General features: G+C 39.3%; 1 protein-coding gene across 1 annotated transcript in view; it reads left to right on the top strand.

Moving 5' to 3' along the window:
* The window catches only part of LOC126014249 (calpain-9-like), a 73,901-nt gene extending 56,496 nt beyond the window's left edge, over window positions 1–17,405 (top strand). Inside the window, 7 exon segments of the mRNA XM_049777561.1 lie at window positions 3,168–3,225; window positions 5,011–5,075; window positions 5,501–5,569; window positions 6,544–6,622; window positions 8,962–9,078; window positions 13,493–13,551; window positions 17,269–17,405. Coding sequence (XP_049633518.1) covers window positions 3,168–3,225; window positions 5,011–5,075; window positions 5,501–5,569; window positions 6,544–6,622; window positions 8,962–9,078; window positions 13,493–13,551; window positions 17,269–17,295 — 474 coding nt within the window. The 3' untranslated portion in view covers window positions 17,296–17,405.
* Window positions 17,406–19,409: the final 2,004 nt, after the last annotated feature.

Below are 19,409 nucleotides of genomic sequence, written 5' to 3'. Positions count from 1 at the left end.
TTGTAGCTAGACACAGAGGGAACAACTTATACTAACAGCCAGGGAGCAAAGGAGGAGGATATGGGATACATGTTGGGAACGGGGCGGGGGGGGGGGGGGGGGGGTGGCGCGGGGAGAGAAGGAGAACGACATTGGTGGTGGGAATGCCCCGATTCAATGTCACTATTTACCTAAAATTACTGTGAATGACTTGTAATCCACTTTGGTCAAAATAAAATTTATTATATTAAAAAAAAATAAATTGCTTGTAAACTCTGCCCAGAAATCACTGTCTTTATATCACTCTCTGTTATGGTTAAAGAAGATATTGTTTGGGGAAGCCACCATTAAGTTGCAAATACACACTAACTAATATTTTATCCATGAACACCAAGCATATATTTGTGTTTGGCACCAGACCAGGAAGGCCATTAAAAAAGGAGAACCTGCTACCCCCTTTCTTCTTCACTTAATTCTTACACTCTCAGGCTTGCCTTGCTTGCTGGAACTCTGGATATTCCTAGGGGATTTGTGTCTTCCTACTTCTGCCTAGGGCTTTTGCTGTTCTCTTAAAATCGTTCCATCCATCCATGTTCTTTGAAACCTCTCTATTGTTAGCCATAAATAATATTAGTCTGATAAATAAATGTAAGCGCTAATGACTATATTGCTCCTTAATTGTGAGTATGATTCATCCTAAAGCTGAAGTAGGAGCTGTATCCCTAATAGAATTACAAGCACTGTGTTTGAAAGGAGAACAGGGAGGCACTGATGCAAGTGTTGGGTGGAGAGAAGCAGGTATCCATTTGGCTTTGTTTATACCACAGATTGTCCCTCTTTTCTCCTTCCCAGAGCTGACTGCAATCTTGAGTACTGGTGGAGAAGGAATATGGGGAGACAGAAAAGAGAGCGGCAAATTTCCATTTTCCAGCTTGTTATCTAGAGGACTGAGCTGGTAAAGCATCTCCTGAGAGAGGAGATATTTGGGCAAAGATAAGAACTTAGGGAAATGGAGATCTAAGTTTGGAAGGTTGTAAAAGAACCAATCACCTCTGTTAATAATCAGAATGCACCTCTTGAGCTCAGTGGCTCTTTCAATCAGTTGGATGATTTGTACCATGACTCATAGGGGTGTGATTACAATGTTTCATTAGGCGTGAACATCCCCAACCTCCATTCTCCAGGTCGCAGGAACTTTAGAAATGGAATTAGGGTGGGTGTATGTGAAAATAACACCAGTAGGTATTGTGTCACTCTACTGGTTCAAAGCCTTCAACAAAGGAGTCCTAAGATAGCGCTGCTCATGCTGTCATGTATGCAGAAGCTACCTAGGCAACCTGAAACATAAAGGCAAGTTTCTAAGGGACCCAGAATTCTGCGTTTCTAATAAACATCTATGGGATATTGAGAGTCATGAGATTTACTAAATCCCTTAAACCCTTAAATTGATGGTACTAAAATTGAGCCTTAGAAATTTTATTTAAATAATTGTTGAGCTATATATGCAGGTCTTTTTATTAATGTGCTCTTTTTAATAAAAATCCAGGCATAGAAATATTTTATAAAGATATCCAAGTGATCCTGCTGTGCCAGGGGCTTAGGAACTTGAACCCAAAGGTCCTCTCAGCTAGAAATTGTCTCCAGAGATCCGGGTTTAGGAAAGCTTACCTTACTTCATCATGCTCCCTGCCTTCCTGGGTTGTCCCCAGGTCCCTTAAGAAGTAAGGAGACTAAAGTCACACAGAGTACGCCATATGGGCTAGTTATTTTTTAATTATTTAACTTATACACTGTGGTTACAAGGTTGTTCATAATACAGTTGGGTTTTTTTTTTACAGTTACAAGTTGTTCATGATAGAATTTCATTTATACAATGTACAACACCCTTTACCAGTGCACATTTCCAACCAACAAGGACCCCAGTTTGGGGCAGACATTTTTATATTTTCTCTTTGTCACTCGCTCTTTCCTTCTCTCTCTCACTCTCTTGCTCTCTCTCTCTCTCTCTCTCTCTTGTTCTCTCTCTTCATTTTTTTTTGTTTGTTTTTGGGTCACACCCGGCGGTGCTCAGGGGTTACTCCTGGCTGTCTGCTCAGAAATAGCTCCTGGCAGGCACGGGGAACCATATGGGACACTGAGATTCAAACCAACTACCTTTGGTCCTGGATCGGCTTCTTGCAAGGCAAACACCGCTTTGCTATCTCTCCGGGCCCCTCTCTCTTCATTTTATCCCCTACATTTAGACACTGTGATTTGCAATATTTTTACTGAAGAAGTATAGTGCATATTATTTTTTCTCCTTTCAGAACTCAGTTCTTGTTCAAAATAATCATTTCCAACTATCATTATCATAGTGGTTTCTTCTCTGCTCTAGCTACACTTTCACACTATTTGTGGCAAGCTTCATACCATGAACTGGTCCTCCTGGCTCTCAATTCCATTATATCTGGATATTATTACCATGTATCTCTTTTCTTATATCATACCAATGAGTGCAATTATTCTATGTATGTCTTTCTCCCTCTGGCTCATTTCATATCTATCTATGTACAAGCAAATTTCATTACTTTATTTTTTCTAACAGCGGAGTAGCATTCTATTGTGTAGATGTACCATTGTTTCTGTATCCACTCATTTCTTCTTGGGTACTGGGTTGTTTCCAGATTCTTGCTATTGTGAATAGTGCTGTAAAGAAATAGAAAGTTCAGGGGTCTTTTCCTTCTGCATTTTTGGGGAACTCCTAGGGCATATTCCTAGAAGTGGCTTTGCCAGGACATATAGAATCTCAATTTCTAGATTTTTTATGAATATCCATATTGTTTTCCCAAAAGGCTGGACAAGTAGACATCCTCACCAGCAAAGAATGAGAGTCCCTTTTCCTACACATATGTGCCAGCATTGGTTGTTCTTGTTCTTTGTGATACTATTATTCAACTAAACCAAGCTCACAACTGAAAGAAATTAAAACAAAAATTCAAAAGGTAGGGGCCAGAGTGGTGGTTCAAGGGGTAAGGGATCTGTTTGCCCATGCTAGCCTAGGACGGACAGCGATTTGATCCCCTGTCATCCCAAGCCAGGAGCGATTTCTGAGTACATGGCCTGGAGTAACCTCTGTGTGGCCCAGATACACCCCCCCCAAAAAAAAAATTGAAAAGGCCATAACAAAGTAATTATCTCTGCTCCAACAGGACTTGGAAGTGACAGCAGAGGAACTTGAATATGTTTTAAATTCTGTGCTACAAAAGAGTAAGTGCTTACACTCACCACCAATATGAATCTCAGGGATCCTATGGAGGGGATACATGATGGATAATACAACTGGTTGGCTTCCAGATCCCTCAGGCTCCCTGTTGCAACTCAACTTTAAAAGTAGCTCTTATTGCTCATTTTTTGATCACAAAAATTACAAGCTATAGTAGAAAATTCTTACAAATTCACAGAAACTTAATGACAAAGATAAAATCAATGGATTATAATCCACTAATAACTGCTCCTAATATGAGTCTTGATTTGTTATCAGTATGATACATGTTATTTGTTTCTTGCTAAGAATGTATATATCTGTATGTAGTTATCTATATGTATTTTGACATAACATATTAAATCATAAAACTTTATCATTACCACAGTTTTGAGCTGTAATTCACATAATATGTGTAGACTGTGTATTACAATGATTGATATATATGTACATACATGCACATATGTGTATGTAGTTATAATTGATATTGAATCATAGAGATCATAAATACAATTTAATTTTAAGTTTTAATATTTAACTCACATATATAACTTACCCTTTTAAAGTTTGCAATTCAATGGTTTTATAGTATTCTCATAGATCTATCAGTCAATTTTAGGACATATTATTATTCCAAAATTAAACTTAGTACCTAGCAGTCTCTCCCTTCTTCTTCCTCCCTTAGCAACCAATAATGTAATTTCTGTTTCTATAAGTTTGTCTATTCTGGGTTTTTTATATAAATGGAATCATAGAACATATGGTCTTCATTTGTCTGCTTATTTCATACAACAAAACATTTTGCAGTTCATGTATAATGTAACATGTTACCAATATTTCTTTTTGTGGAATATTGGAGAATATTTCCTTTTCTCATTGATCCTTTTTTTACTTTATTTAAAAATATACATAACATAATTGTTATAGTTGACCATAGTACATTTGTTTCCAGATAAGTGAGAGCAAAGTTATTTTAAAAAGAATAGAATAAAAAGAAAGAAGAAAGCATTTGTGAAAATTATTGTTTCTCTAATGAATAATTAATACAATGGCAGGTTTAGTAAGCTCTTGTTAGCTTTGCATATTGTTACATTGATGTGTTCTTATTGGGATGACAACATAGAACAAATTAAGCTGTCCAGAAATTCAAAGCACTATTGTTGATACTGTGGTTGTTAGGGGTGTATTTTCAGCTGCCAAATGTCCTAGAAGGAGGATGTGAGGAGATAGTACCTCTACTCACTTCAAAAGCCTCTGGTGAGACCAGCCCTAATACCAGTAGACCTGAAGTTAGTTAGATTGGTGTCCCCAAAGAGAATCACAGAGGAGTGTTGAGGCAGGGCCATTGCTTAAGTGGTGATCTTGGGTGATGGAGGCAGCAGGTGTGGCTTTGGCAGGGCAGGAGCTTGGCTTGCCCTCTTCTTCAAGATTTCCATTTTAAACATTTTCCTTAGGGCTGGAGCAGTAGTATAGGGTAGGGTACTTGCCTTGCACGCCAAGCCTGCCAAGAGTGATCCCTGAGAGCAGAACCAGGAATAAGCCCTGAGTTCAATTGGGTGTGCTCCCAAATAAAAATCTTTTCTCATATTTTGTAATTTTTCTTCCCCAGAAATTATGTCAACATTTACTTTTGGCAGCAACCTAATGTGAAAATACCAGCCCCTTATTCAGACAGTTTCTAACTATAATTATGTATTCTAAGCACCTATAATATATAATGTATTCTAAGCACCTATAATAAGTTTATTATATCAGAGCTCAACTAAATTCTGTTTTTTGTTCTATTCCAGAGAAGAATATCCAATTCAAGAAGTTAAGCCTGATTTCATGTAAAAACATCATTTCTCTAATGGATGTATCCTTCTTAATATGTATACAGTGATAAATAGTATTTTCCTAGCTTAGAAAAGACAAACTTTCTTAAAATACAGCTTCTTTAAAAAAAAAAAAAAGGCCAAAGTTTTGGAATTAGAATTATAGCACCTTTGTTACTAGAATCAGAGCACAGTTGAGCAGCATAGACTCTTGTAGGGACTTGGAGTTGCCTTTTGAGGGAAGAATGAAGAGTTTTGTGCATAATTGTTTTTACCTTCTGATACCATCCCCATCTCAGCTCTGCTATGTTCCCTCTTCAGGCATTCATGGTTTAATTAATTAAACCCAGTCATCCCACATCAATCCATAGTCCTTCTCTTCTGAAATTTTATAATAAGAGGTTCCTCCAGGAGATTTAGGTTAAAAGACTGCTCATGTTTTCTATTCTTAATACATTTTCCACAGACCAATGGCAATGGGAAGCTAGAGTTTGATGAATTCAAAGTATTCTGGGACAAACTAAAGAAATGGATCGTAAGTAATCTGATAATGAATTGTATGTACCGTATTTGCCGGCGTATAAAACGACTGGGAATATAAGACGATCCCCTAACTTTGCAGTTAAAACATAGGTTTAGGCCCATATTCGCTGTATCAGACAGAACGTTCCTGTGCTGCAACTGTATGTACCACAGTGAGCCAATCACAACAAGCAAAGGTTCAAAGGTTATACTGTAATAGACTTCCTCTCTGACTCTGGTCAATCTGAGCAGGCTTTTTACAATGTAGATTCGGGTCCAGAACATTGTCTAATTTGCATGCATAAAAAGCCTGCTTGAATTGCCTGAGTTAGAGAGGTGGTCCGAGCAGCTTCGCAGTGACTGGTGCAGGATCGAGTTGGAAAATTCATTTTGTGGCAATATTCAGACAATTTTCGTTTAGCAGCATATTGAAACATTTTTCGGGATATACTCTGCATATAAGACGACCCCGATTTTTGGTTGACTTTTTTTTTGTTTCAAAAGTCGTCTTATACGCTGGAAAATACGGTAACTTCCAGGAGAATTGTGTACCAGCCCAGAGCAGATGAGAACTTTAATGGTCAAGAGTACCTATCTCAAATACAGGCAGGGAGTGGGGGAGGAAATGGTAAAAGGTGTTGTTCTTGTCTATAACTGAAACCCAACTACAAACATGTTTGTAATCATGGTGTTTAAATAAAGATATTATTATGGGGGAAAAAAGAAACATCAGGCTAAAGGACTGGTGATTAGGAAGGGGAGAGAAAAGAAATCATGATAAAATTCCAATACTTACTTTCAATACCTTTATAAGTACTCAGGACTTCAACAAAAGGAACCATCATCATTTGGGGTAAGGGGGGCAACATAAACATTGCTTCTTCTTGCCCTTGTCAGAAGTTTCTCATGCACTAGCAAGTCCCTAGTACTGGGTAAGTGTTAAATTTTTGAGTTCTGTGTTTTCATGTTTCTGTTCTCCTTCCTTAGAACCTTTTCCTCCAATTTGATACTGACAAATCTGGTACCATGTCCTCCTATGAGCTGCGAACTGCCCTGAATGCTGCAGGTAGAGAAAAGTTGGTGATTCGGACATGGGCAGACTACATGTCATCTGCTATCTGCAGGTGACCACTGGCTTTGTCCACTGCTTCTGGAGAGACCAGACGGTGACCCAACTTGGTGCTTGTTGAAAGCACAGCATTTTTAAGGGCAGAACCAGGTCTCAGACCCAGACCTGCTTCATTCATATCAGGGCCTGGTTGAAACCCCTGTACAATGCTAATATAATGTTTTTAAATGTATCCACTTAGAATGAACTTAATATAACCCTCAGGTGACCTCCAAGTAACTCAGTTTCTAGCTGAGTTTTCTCTTCAAATGGTTATATGTGACTTTAGTGGCAAGCTGGACATTTCCAACCTTCTCTTTTCTATACTATTTTTGGTGTTTATCACAGGAAGGCATGCCCAATCCTGTTGTTGGGGTCAGAAAGGAGTTCACAGAATCTTGAACCTGCCTTCAATCTGTGATTCTGTCCTGGTTTTGTCTCCAGCAAAATGAATCCAAGCCAAGTGAATCATTCTTTTTTATGCTTTGTTCCCTAAACATCAGATGGAAGCCAGGCTGTGTTTCTAACCTCTCAGTCATGTCACTGCTGTGGCAGTCAGAGACTCTGTGGTACTCAAGGGATCCACAACCACACATACAGTCCCTACCAAGTTGTGTAATGATTCTCATAAGAATGCTTTATAGATATGACCCCTTGGCTCTGCCAAAGCTTATACTCTGTATCTCAACAAAATCAAATATCTGCAAATATTGTTTGATTTATGGTCTGATCAGGAAACAGGAGACAGAAAATGAAGAATATCATCAGTCTTATGGGAGAAAAGAACAAGACAAGTCTTACATGCTGGGAGTGCCACAGAATAGGTCCTGGGTTTCTTACAGTTTGGTGCCCTATTTTCATAGCAAGAAAATAAGGCAGCAGATAAAGGAAGCCCTTCAGAGATGGAGTCATATTTGTCTGTCCTGATTTGACTTTCTGGGAGGAGAATAAAATAGTTATTCCCTTTTCCTCTTACCTCTACTGAGGGCAGATGCTAAGCTTCTAGACAATATCAATAGCAGGTCTTACTACATAGGTTCTAGAAAACTTTCTATAATCCCTCTTCCTTCTGGAATTGGCAATGAGGAGATAGGGAAATCACAGTGAAGTGCTAAGAAATATTACAAACTGTTCCTATAAAGTGAAACTGTAGGTTAAAATGGAAGAGAATTGAAGGATAAAGGGAGGGAAGGGGGCACTAATTGGACATTGATTAAAAGTCAGAAATTTCACTTTGTCTAAGGCATCATTTAAACAAAGAAAAATTAAAGCCCAGAGGCCTCAAAAACAAAAGACCAAAGGCCTAGGAAACACCAACATACATCTGGGTCTCTGGTTCCAGCCTAGTGTCCTCATTTTATCAAGGATCTGTGTGATAAATATCTTATACACATCAGACACTTTGGGATAAATAGTTCCATATGATCCCCCAAGCCAGGAGTGATTTCCAAGTGCATAGGCAGGAGTAACTCCTGAGCGTCACAGGGTGTGGCCCAAAATCCAAAACAATAAAAATAAATAACTAAAGTAAAATGCCCTTGATAAATATCAATGATACTCTGGATATCATTGCTGGAATATTCCTAGGCCCACCTGGAGGGAAGCTCAGAAAACTAGAGGGAGGGGCCCAAGAGATAGCATGGAGGTAAGGAAGGCCTTTGCCTTGCATGCAGAAGGACAGTGGTTCAAATCCCAGCATCCCATATAGTCCCCCGAACCTGCCAGAAGCAATTTCTGAGCATAGAGCTAGGAGTAAACCCTGAGCGCTGCCAGGTGTGACCCCCCCCCCAAAAAAAAAAACACTAGAGAAAAATCTGGTACAGAATGAAATGGGGCTCAGCATTAAGTGCCCCAAAGAAGCCTTCTGAAGAAACTCTTTGAATGATGTGGGTGTCAAAATTAAAATTCAGGGGCCATAGAGATAGCATGGAGGTAAGGTGTTTGCCTTTCATGCAGAAGAACAGTGGTTCGAATCCCGGCATCCCATATGGTTCCCTGTACCTGCCAGGGGTGATTTCTGAGCATAGAGCCAGATGTAATCCCTGAGCTCTTTTGGGTGTGACCCCCCCAAAAAATTAAAATTCAAACTCTTAAAACCGATGAAGTCACATCTGAGAGTACACTAGTATCACTGGCATATAAACACAGTGTCTTCACAGAGCAGCAGCCTCCACTGGGTCTGGGAACTCTTCTTTCATTAGAGCACTCATAGACCATCTGTGAGCTCTCCAAAGATACACCTGCTCAAGGTTCAGCAGTAGTGAATAATGTCTTCCTCTCCCCCCCCATGCTTCTAGGCTTCCAACTGAGCAGTCACCTCCTACAGCTGATTGTCCTCAGGTATGTGGACCAAGAACTCCAAATGGGCTTTGATGACTTCCTCAACTGCCTAGTCCGACTGGAGAATGCAAGCAGTAAGTGTCTGGCTGGTCGCATTGCCTAAGGGAAACTCCAACTCTCTTTAGTCATAGATTCTTATTCATAGAAGAAATCATCTGCCTATTGGGGTTATAACTCAGCAGTAGAGCACTTGCCTGGCATGTGTGAGGACCTGGGTTTATCATACCCAGCACCAAGAAAAAAAATGAACTACCAAAAATAATATCAAAGCCAGTTAACAGAGGGCTATTTGTCTATATGTGTGTGCATGTGTGGGTACACATGCCTAGCTGAGGTGCAGGAATCGGGAATGTGTAAGTTAAAAAGCAAATATCCAAGTTCCTATGTAAATCATGGTAGCTTTGTAGAATATGGCAGTTACTGCTTCATAGCTGAGGAAAAGTTGGTTCAATTTCAAATCAAATCATAGCATAAAGATTCTCTTTTTTCTATCCCTTCCCCACAAGCCCTAGCACTGTCCCAAAGATGGCAAATAGGACTATTTTATTGTCAACCCAATAAAATAGAGATTATAAGACTTATGTGTAGGTTGTAGAATATATCCAATCTGCCCTCCAAAGATGGAATCACACTGAGTAAAAAAAAAAATTTGTTTTTTGGGGCCATACCCCATGGCACTCTGGGGATGCTCCTGACAGGCTCAGAGGATGATATGAGATGCCAAGGATCAAACTAGGGTTGGCAGTGTGCAAGGCAAATTCCCTACCCACTGTGCTGTAGCTCCTAGCCCAAGGGATCACACAAAATAGAATTACATCGAGTATAGTATGTGCAGTGGCCTGTAACTCAGTACTAGAACACCTACCACCAGAGCGTGATCTGTGCAATTACACAGACCTTCATATCTCCCATGACATGTGTTCAAATCTTCCTGAGTTTTTTTTTTAAGTGGGGGGGGGGCAGCATTTCCTTTTCACACTAGTCCCACAAATCATGCAATCAATCCTGCAGAGGTGCCCAAACCTTTTTTCAGAAATCCTTTTCAGAAGAAAAATATCACCTAGCAAATCCTGAAAAAACTGCCTTTAAAGGAACAAACCAAAATAACCCCAAATTGCACCTGAAGCTGCTACCACCCTTTAGATTGATTGTTCCAGCAACTCCGAGGGTGGTGTTTCCTCTCACAAACACTATTCTAGAGTAAGTTTGATAGCTGATTTTATGACATCTGCTAGACCAACATAAGATCTTTACTTCTCAGTTCTGTGGAATTATTATTTCCACTAGGTTTTTTTGGGGGGGGAGGGGGCGACTCATAGGGCACAGATTTGAAGCAGGGATCCTCTGACTGAGCTCCAGCAGATCCTTTCTAAGTGAACAAGCAAGGCCTATGTAAAGACTAATGTAGGAGAGGCTGGTATGTTCTGAAGGAGGCTAGATTTTTCTCTAGACTCTCATTAATGTTAATGAGAGGAATATTTTAGAAAGATCCTCCCAAAAGACAATCACAGAATAGTCAAAACTGACTTAGTAACAAAAGACTTGGTAACTTCTCTCAACCTTGTTCTATCTAAAACTCCTCAAGCACAACTCTTTCCAGATTGTAATGACACTTTTTTTTAGTCACAGAAGAGAAGGGCCCCAAGACCTGAATTTTCTTAGTTCTTTTTTTTTCATATCTTTATTTGATCATTATAATTACAAACATGTTTGTAGTTGGGTTTCGGTCATAAAAATAACACCTCCCTTCACCATTGCAGCACTGCAACATTTCTATCACCAATGTCCCCATCTCCCTCTTCCCTCACCCTCTGCCTATATTTGAGACAGGCATTTTACTTCTCTCACTTATTAACAATGTCATGATAGTTGTTAGTGTAGTTATTTCTCCAACTGCATTCACCACTCTTAGTGGTGAGCTGGTCCTTCTAGCTCTCAATTCTATTGTCTCTGGGCAATATTATAATAATGTCTTTTATTTTTCTTAAAAACCAGAGATGAATGAGACTATTCTGTGTCTGTCTCTCTCTGAATTATTTCACTCAACATAATAGTTTTCATAAAGCCCATCCATGTAATGACTTCATTATTCCTGACTGCTGCATAATATTCCATTATGTATATGTACCACTGTTTCTTTAGCCATTCAGCTGTTGAAGGGCATCTGGCTGTTTCCAGAGTCTGGCTAATGTAAATAGCACTGCAATAAATATAGGTGTGCAGAAGGCATTTTTGTATTGCATTTTTGTGTTTGTAGAGGATATTCCTGGGAATGATATAGCTGGACTAAATGGGAGATCAATTTCCAGTTTTTTGAGGAATCTCCATATTGTTTTCCATGGACTAGATGGCATTCCCACTAGCAGTGAATGAGAGTTCCTTTATCCCCACATCCCCACCAGCACATATTGTTCTTGTTCTTTGTGATGTGTGCCAGTCTCTGTGGCAGAGGAATGTAATGGCACTTTATGATTAACATCTTCTGTTCTGGGATCTTTATGTTAAAGATGAACATCATGACCATCTAGAGGGCTTTAAAAATTCCAAGACAAAGTTCTTCCCAGGATTGTTTTAGCTTTTAACAAAGAAATTTTAATAGTTTTCCTAAGAATAAATTGTGATTATTCCCATGCACCCTGCACCAGTATTTCCCAAATATTGTCACAAATTACAATCACTGTCAAGATTTAAAAAGTGTGATGAGGGGCTGGAGTGATAACAGAACAGGGAGGACATTTGCCTTGCATGCAACTGACCCAGGTTCAATTCTAGCATCCCGTGTGGTCTTCTGAGCACTTCCAGGAATGACCCCTAAGTGCAGAAACAGGAGTAACTCCTGAGCACTGCTAGGTGTGACCCCAAAACCAGAAAAATTAAGTGTGATGACCATGATGGCTGCAGAGTGGACATACATCGAAATCTAGGGATAGCACTCAGCATCAGTATTTATTAAAACTCCCTTGTAATTTCAGTACCTTAAACCTAACTTCAACTATTTCCTCTTAATATTTTTCAGATGTTACCCTAAGGCAACACTTAAATTTCAGAACTTTTGTTTTATTTTTTATTTTTAGGGGCCACACCTGGCGGTGCTCAGGGGTTACTCCTGGCTCTTTGCTCAGAAATTGCTCCTGGGTTGGGGGACCATATGGAATGCTGGGGATTGAATCTGCATACATCCTGGGTCAGTCATGTGTAAGGCAAATACCCTACACAAATACTGTGCTACCACTCCAGCCCCCTAAATTTTAGAATTTTTTAAAGACAGAATTAAATTAATTTAAAAATTAATTTAATGACAGAATTCAAAAATCAGACTTTTTTTAATAATTTATTCCTTGGGGCAAAGCGGTAGCTTTAGAGGTAAAGCATCTACCTTGCAAGTGCTAGCCTAGATGGACCACAGTTCAATCCCACAGCACCCCATATGGTCCCCTCAAGCCAGGAACAATTTCTGAGTGCATAGCCAGGAGTAATCCCTGAGTGTCACGGGGTATGACCCAAAATAAAAAAAAATTCATTCTTTTATTTTGTAAATATCTCCAAAACATTGACAGCATGATTTGTTTATTTGTTTTGGGACCACTTCCAGCAGTACCAGGGCACATGACTGGTTCTGTGCTCAAGAACCAGTCCTGAAGGAACTCAGGGAACCATACACTGTGCCAGGGATAGTCCTGTACAAGGCAAAAGTCTACCCAACTACCTTTCACACTGATAGCAGGATTTTTGTGCTATTGACACAACCAATAAAAGTCTCAATAATCAACATCTTCTAAGACTTCGTTCATGCTGAAATATTCCAGAACACTTTTTTCTAATCCTTGGCTTTCTCAGAAGCTGCTCACAGCTTTTGAGTTGAGCACATCACTTTTCTTCTGTTCTGTGCCTGATTTTAGGTTCTTTTTAATTATCCTGAATGACTCTCAAGTGAAAGTAGGATTGACTGCCACAATTCACTAAGATGATGAAACCAATACCCATAGAGGAAAACATGTTTTTTAGGTTATTCATACAGTAGACATGGGGTCCAGTTCAGAGCAACTGTCTGTTACTCCCTAGTTCCTCCTATACATCACTGCTTTGACAGGGCTCATGTACTCGAAAGAATTCATAGGGAAAAAAAAACAGCTTTCAAGAGTTACTAAAACCTTTATGAGCTTATTTCCTCCAAAAGTTAAGCTGAGGGAGATATTTGGATCTAAGATCTGGCTGACTGTCTAGCCTATTATAAATAATAGATACACCCCATGCTGGTCACTGACTTCAGCCTTCACATGAATCACAGAGTTGTACACAACCTAAGAGTAATTCTTTAAAGGATTTAGGTAGGGTATGCTGCTAGAAGATTCTTTCCCATGACCAGAGTACCACCAGAGACCTCTACCATTGGAGGCTTCTGGAAAGTCCCTTAATCATAGGGAAATGATGTAAACTGTTGAAGTAATTATTTCTGCAATAATGATCTTCTCATATCTATCCTATCAGGGGTTTTCCAAGCTCTCAGTACCAAGAACAAGGAATTCATTCATCTCAACATAAATGAGGTATGAAATAAACTAAACTTTTTACTCAGTGATACAACTATGTCTAGGCAGAGCCCATCTTTTAAAAACATCTGCTAAAAATATGATAATCATGAGGGTTAACATTTAGCTGTGGGGCCGGTGAAGTGGCGCTAGAGGTAAGGTTTCTGCCTTGCAAGCGCTAGCCAAGGAAAGATCGCGACCTCAGTTCAATCCCCCGGTGTCCCATATGGTCCCCCCAAGCCAGGGGCAATTTCTGAGCGCTTAGCCAGGAGTAACCCCTGAGCATCAAACGGATGTGGCCCAAAAATCGAAAAAAAATTTAGCTTTGACTACAGTAATAATTATAAGTAAGAATACAATTTCTAATATTTTAGGTACTATTTATTAAGTAGTTCATGTAATTTTAAAAATCATTTTAATAGATAAACGCAATTGGTATGTCCATTTTGCAGAGATAGAAACTAAAACATAGTGATATTAATCACTTAGAAAGTAAGCTAGCAAACCCTGATTATCCTTCTATTCAGTCTCAGGTTGTCTGCCTTTTAACTGCACATTTTTTCACTCATCCAAGATTGTGTGTGTTCTTGTGTGTGAAAGTAAACATGTGCATATGCCTCAAAAATATCTAAGAAAAGCACACAACTTTTGCTAACTACAAGGACTGATCAAAGCAGAAATGATGACATTTGGGGGCCTGAGTAGTGGCGCAAACAGTAGGATGTTTGCATCACGTGCGCTAACCTAGGACCGACCACAGTTTGATCCCCCAGTGTCCCATATGGTCTCCAAGCCAGGAGCGATTTCTGAGTACATAGCCAGGAGTAACTCCTGAATATCATCAGGTGTGACCCAATAGCCAAAAAACAATAACATTTTATGGATTAGTGTTTTAGATGCAAGAGATCAGAGTCCCAAAATAGATATTCCTCTCTGAGCTGCCAGAATGTGATCCTTGGATCTGTGGAGGAAATGACACATTAAAGAGCTTGTTAGAAATTCAGAATACTACATTTTAATTGTAGACAAATAAAACTGATAAAAATTTTAAAGCTACTGGGACTAAATCTTCAACACAAACATTCAATGCAATTATGTAAAGCAATACAGTTGTACACCTTAAATTTATACAATAATTTGTATCTAGTAGACATAATCTAATAATAAGGTAACTATAATAGCAAAATTAAATCAAAAAACAAATTTCAGGTTCCAGCCCAAACCTGCTATATCAGGTCTTGTTTCCACAGGATCCCTTACGAAATTTAGATACCCTAAGTTGGAAAATGCTGGTGAGCCACTCTCCTGCCCAGAGGCAAAAGGAAATTATGGAGTTCTGAGCTTCAATGAGTCCTGTGATTTTTATTTCTCCCTTTTCTGTTCTCTTCATTTTTCTCTGTGTAGCCTTGTGTGCCCCAGACCTACTGGTAGCAACACCAGGCAGCTAGTGGCCTGTGTCTCCTTCCCCTTCTCTCATGCTTTGTCTTCCTTGTCTTGCCCCATTTCCATAATCAAAGTGAATGCTCATTTCCAATTTCAGGGACATATTGGCATTTGGGAATCCTTTTATTGACTGTTCTATGATAAAAGTTATATTCACTGGAAATAGATCTTCTATCATTTTGTTCTGATTTTGAGCAATCAACTTATTTTCCTCAACTTCACATTTTCAAAAAGAGATACATGTTTTAAGAACTTAATGATAACAATATCACATAATTTTTCAATGCATTATATTGATTCATCCCAAAATTTTATGCAAGTAACTGATATTTCTGAAAATATTATAATTTTATTGAGTTAGGAACTTGGTAGTTTTCTAATAAAGTAATCTTTCACTTTCTGGTGGATTACATCCAACAGTGCTCAGGGGTTACTCTTGGCTCTGCAGGCAGGAATTCCTCTTGGTGGTACTTGAGCACCATATGAAATGCCAGGGATCAAACCCAGATCAGTCGCATGAAAGGCAAGTGTCCTACCCACTATAATAATGCTCCAGCTCTCTCGTTCACTTTTAATACACACACAAGTCAATAAATACAACTTTTTTTAATTGGTAACTATATAAAATATCCCAGTATTCCAAAGGAAGGTGTACATAGTCTATACCTTATGTTAAGAAAATGACTCTAAAACTTTTCTTTATTCATCATTTTCAAAGGTTTTACTGCTAAAAAATATGAAGTGTGACAATTTCTCCCTGCTAATACTGGGGGTTAAGGAAAGGCAAAATAGGAACAGGCAGGACTGTTGTTCAATAGCCTCTTAGTCAAAAGGGTGAAGAATAGAGAAAATAAACATCACTTCAGTACAGGTATTGCTTCCAATCCATAATAACTAAAATAAAAAGTATGAATTTATGTTGGCTCCCTTACCTGAACAGGCAGACTCAAGTCACTTTCTGTCAGTTCTTGACCCACCGCCCCAGATGAGTGGAATTAACTCCTCACTTTAAAAGCACAGTCCCAGGGCTGAAGTGATAGTACAAAATGTAGGGCATTTACCTTGCACAGAATCAACCTGGCTTCAATCGGTGGCAACCCCTATGGTGTTCTAGGCTCACCAGAGGTGATACCAAGTGCAGAGTCAAGAATAAGCCCTGAGCACAGCCCCCAAAACAACAAAATGATAAATACACAATCCTACAGTTTTTATCTTCCAGCATGTTAGCATCATGTGGGGAGATTTAAAATCCCCTGGCCATGCTCTATACCAATAAATACAAATCTCTGGAAATGAGGTTTATGGTCTTAAAATTTCCCTGGTAAATACATATTGAGGATAAATTCAAAATCTACTGTATTTAATCCCTTGGAAATAATCTGTCTTTCAACCAATAGATTTATCCTGCAGTTGCTCTGCTGAGTACCTGTGTGTCTTCCTCCCAGTAATTTCTATCCTACTGGTGCTATGTCCAGGAAGGATGGCAGAAAATAACAAAAAATGTTTTTCAAATAATCACATTCCCTGAGTTTCTGTCTAGTGGGAAGGAACAAGTAGGATGATCCCTGGGTAGAAGAAAGAAGGTAGAGGAAGTTCATGCTACTCTTCCACAGTTCACTAGTCAAGAACCCAGATAACAAATCTGCTCCCCTTTCCTCAAGTTTCTTCATGATACTAAATCACTTCTATTCATAAGGTAAAAGAACCCCTCAGAAATGAGGAAAAGATAAATCAGAACAATAGTATAGAAAACAGGGTATTTGCCTTGCACACAGTCAACCCAGGTTCAATCCCCAGCACCTCATATGGGCTTCATGAGCCTGCCAGAAGTGATCCCTGAGAATAGAGCCAGGGTTAAGCCTGAGAACCACTTAGGGTGGCCCCAAAACATGCATGCACACACATCACTTACACACACACACACACACACACACACACACACACACACACACACACACGCATACCACAAAGAAGAAAAGATATTTCTTACTGCCCTGTGCCTGATATGTGAGGAAGGCATCTGCCCTGACAAGAAGAAATTACATTTTTCTCTTTCATACATAATTGACTTGAAGACATTTAGAAAGGTCTTGGGAAAAGTTAAAGTGCAGAAAATAAGTGAATGTTTTCATGTTTCATCTTGGGTAGAAGTGAAAATTTGCAGACAGAAGAACCAAATGACCGAGCTCCTATAACATAATTTGGGGCTGAGATTTTGAGTACCACTCCTAAGACTGGTAGAGAAATGTAGGAATAACAGGCAATAATCAATATCTAACTTTTTATTTCCAGTTTATCAACTTGACAATGAACATTTGATGTCTTCCTGATGGTGCAGTCCGTCCAGCTAAGTGTTGATTTTTGGACAAACAACTTCTGAGTATACCCTGTTCTGGTAGCCATGGCTTGCTCCTCTTCTGTTGTGCAGCCCTCGTCCACATTCCATACTCCAACACTATCCTAATGTTGAAAATTAGAATGTACAAGGCTATACAATTGACTCTGGTTTTATGTTATGTTTTTGTAAAACCATTGCAAAAGGATGACTGAGGACACTGCTTGTACCTCATGTGTCTACCCCAGGTATAGCTAGAAATACTCCCTTTGGGAATCAACCACTTTAGAAAGTACTAAGAATTATTAATGGGGACTCACTGGGGTTCAATCCTCCACATCCCATATAGTCCTCCAGCCTGCTAGAAGAGATTGCCAGAAGAGATTCCTGAATGCAGAGCCAGTAGTAATCCCTGAGCCGATTGTGGTCCCAAAACACCAATTCCCCCCAAAAGAATTAAGAATAGGAAGTTCTCAAACTCCATTACTAAATATTTATAGTTCAATTCAATGCAGAGAGGCCTATCTTCAATATGGCTACAATCATTGTTTTCTTAATTATGTACAGGAAAATGTTTTAATAAATGTTTAAGCAGTCTGAGATTTAAAATAATAGTATGAGGTCATAATATGGATTTTTTTATGCATTACGGGTGTATTTCATTACAGTGCAAGCATGAAGAATTCCACTAATGAAAGTACAACAACGTGAAAACTTCTCCCTTCTGGTTCAGTAACTATTCATTAAGATAGTATTCAGAGTCAAAATATAATTTGTATCCAAAGATTTGAGTTAAAAAAAAAAAGAAATGTTTTTTATTTCTCAGAGAACCCAAAATAAGTGAGATTTGATCATTCTCATCTATTCCATGATAGGAAAGAACAGAGTAGAAAAAAGGCAAATTGTTCAGTGGGATGCAGCACATAGTTTGCAATTCTCTGCACAACATAATCCTCAAGCATCAAGCATGGAGCACAAAGGGAGCATTAAGATAGAAGTCACCTGTGCCCTGCCCTGCCCTGCCCTACCCAGAGAACCGGGGCTCTGGCAAGCAACCCAGGCCTCACCCTTCCCGAGGGTTTTGGGGGCTGGACCCGAAGACTGGTCAAGGCGAAGGGGCAGGCCCGGTAAGAAAACAAAAGCCTGCAGCATCCGGTATTCCCATGCGGGCTCCCAGACGCATACTGACCAGGCCCGACCTTGCTGAGCTTCCTAGATCAGACGGGATAGGGCTCATCCAGGGTGGTGTGGCCCAGACGTGGGACCTCCTCTCCGCTGGCCACAGGTGTGGCAAGCAGCGTTTGACTTGTCTGCCTGAGTATCTGGATTTGGATCATTCAGTAACCTGGATTCTTTTCACGCTGAATTCGTGGATATGTGAAACCTCTTCCTGGAAGATTTCGGATTGTTTTTTTTTTTAATATTAATTGAGAAAGTTGCTGTATAAGACAATGATTTATCACACATATTGAGTGTTGAGACTTTAACAAATTATACACAAGATTAAAGTAATCTCCACTTCGATAGACTGGACACGATGTTGATATTTTTTATTTTATAGTGAAATTTTCTCTATCACCAATCCAAAATTGAAGCCATTCGCAATTTTTTTGTTCCTTTTTTGTCGTTGTTGACTTTTGAAGGAATATTATGGGATTATTAGAGTTAATATTGACTAACTTAATCTTTTGGTTTTGGCAATGTTCAAACTGTCCCTTTGAAAATCTACTTTCCTATATTCATTTACCTATGACTGTTAAAAATAAAAGATTATAACTTTTGTTTTTTGAAATATCATGAGCTACAAAGGTTACTTATAATAGTTTTTTTTAATTGATGAATTTTCTAACATATATACAACCCTAATGTGACTTATTTTTTCTACCAATGTTCTCAATCCACCTCCCAAGTGAAAACAAAACAATTTACTGGAAGGGCCAGAGAGATAGCATGGAGGTAGGGCGTTTGCCTTGCATGCAGAAGGATGGCAGTTCGAATCCTGGCATCCCATATCGTCCCCCGAGCCTGCCAGGGGTGATTTCTGAGTGTAGAGCCAGGAGTAACTCCTGAGCACTGCCGGGTTGCCCCCCCCCCCAAA

Source organism: Suncus etruscus, chromosome 7, assembly GCF_024139225.1.
Source record: "Suncus etruscus isolate mSunEtr1 chromosome 7, mSunEtr1.pri.cur, whole genome shotgun sequence".
Taxonomy (NCBI): domain Eukaryota; kingdom Metazoa; phylum Chordata; class Mammalia; order Eulipotyphla; family Soricidae; genus Suncus; species Suncus etruscus.
Note: the sequence above shows the minus strand (reverse complement) of the source record. Positions and strands in the feature narration are given on the sequence as shown.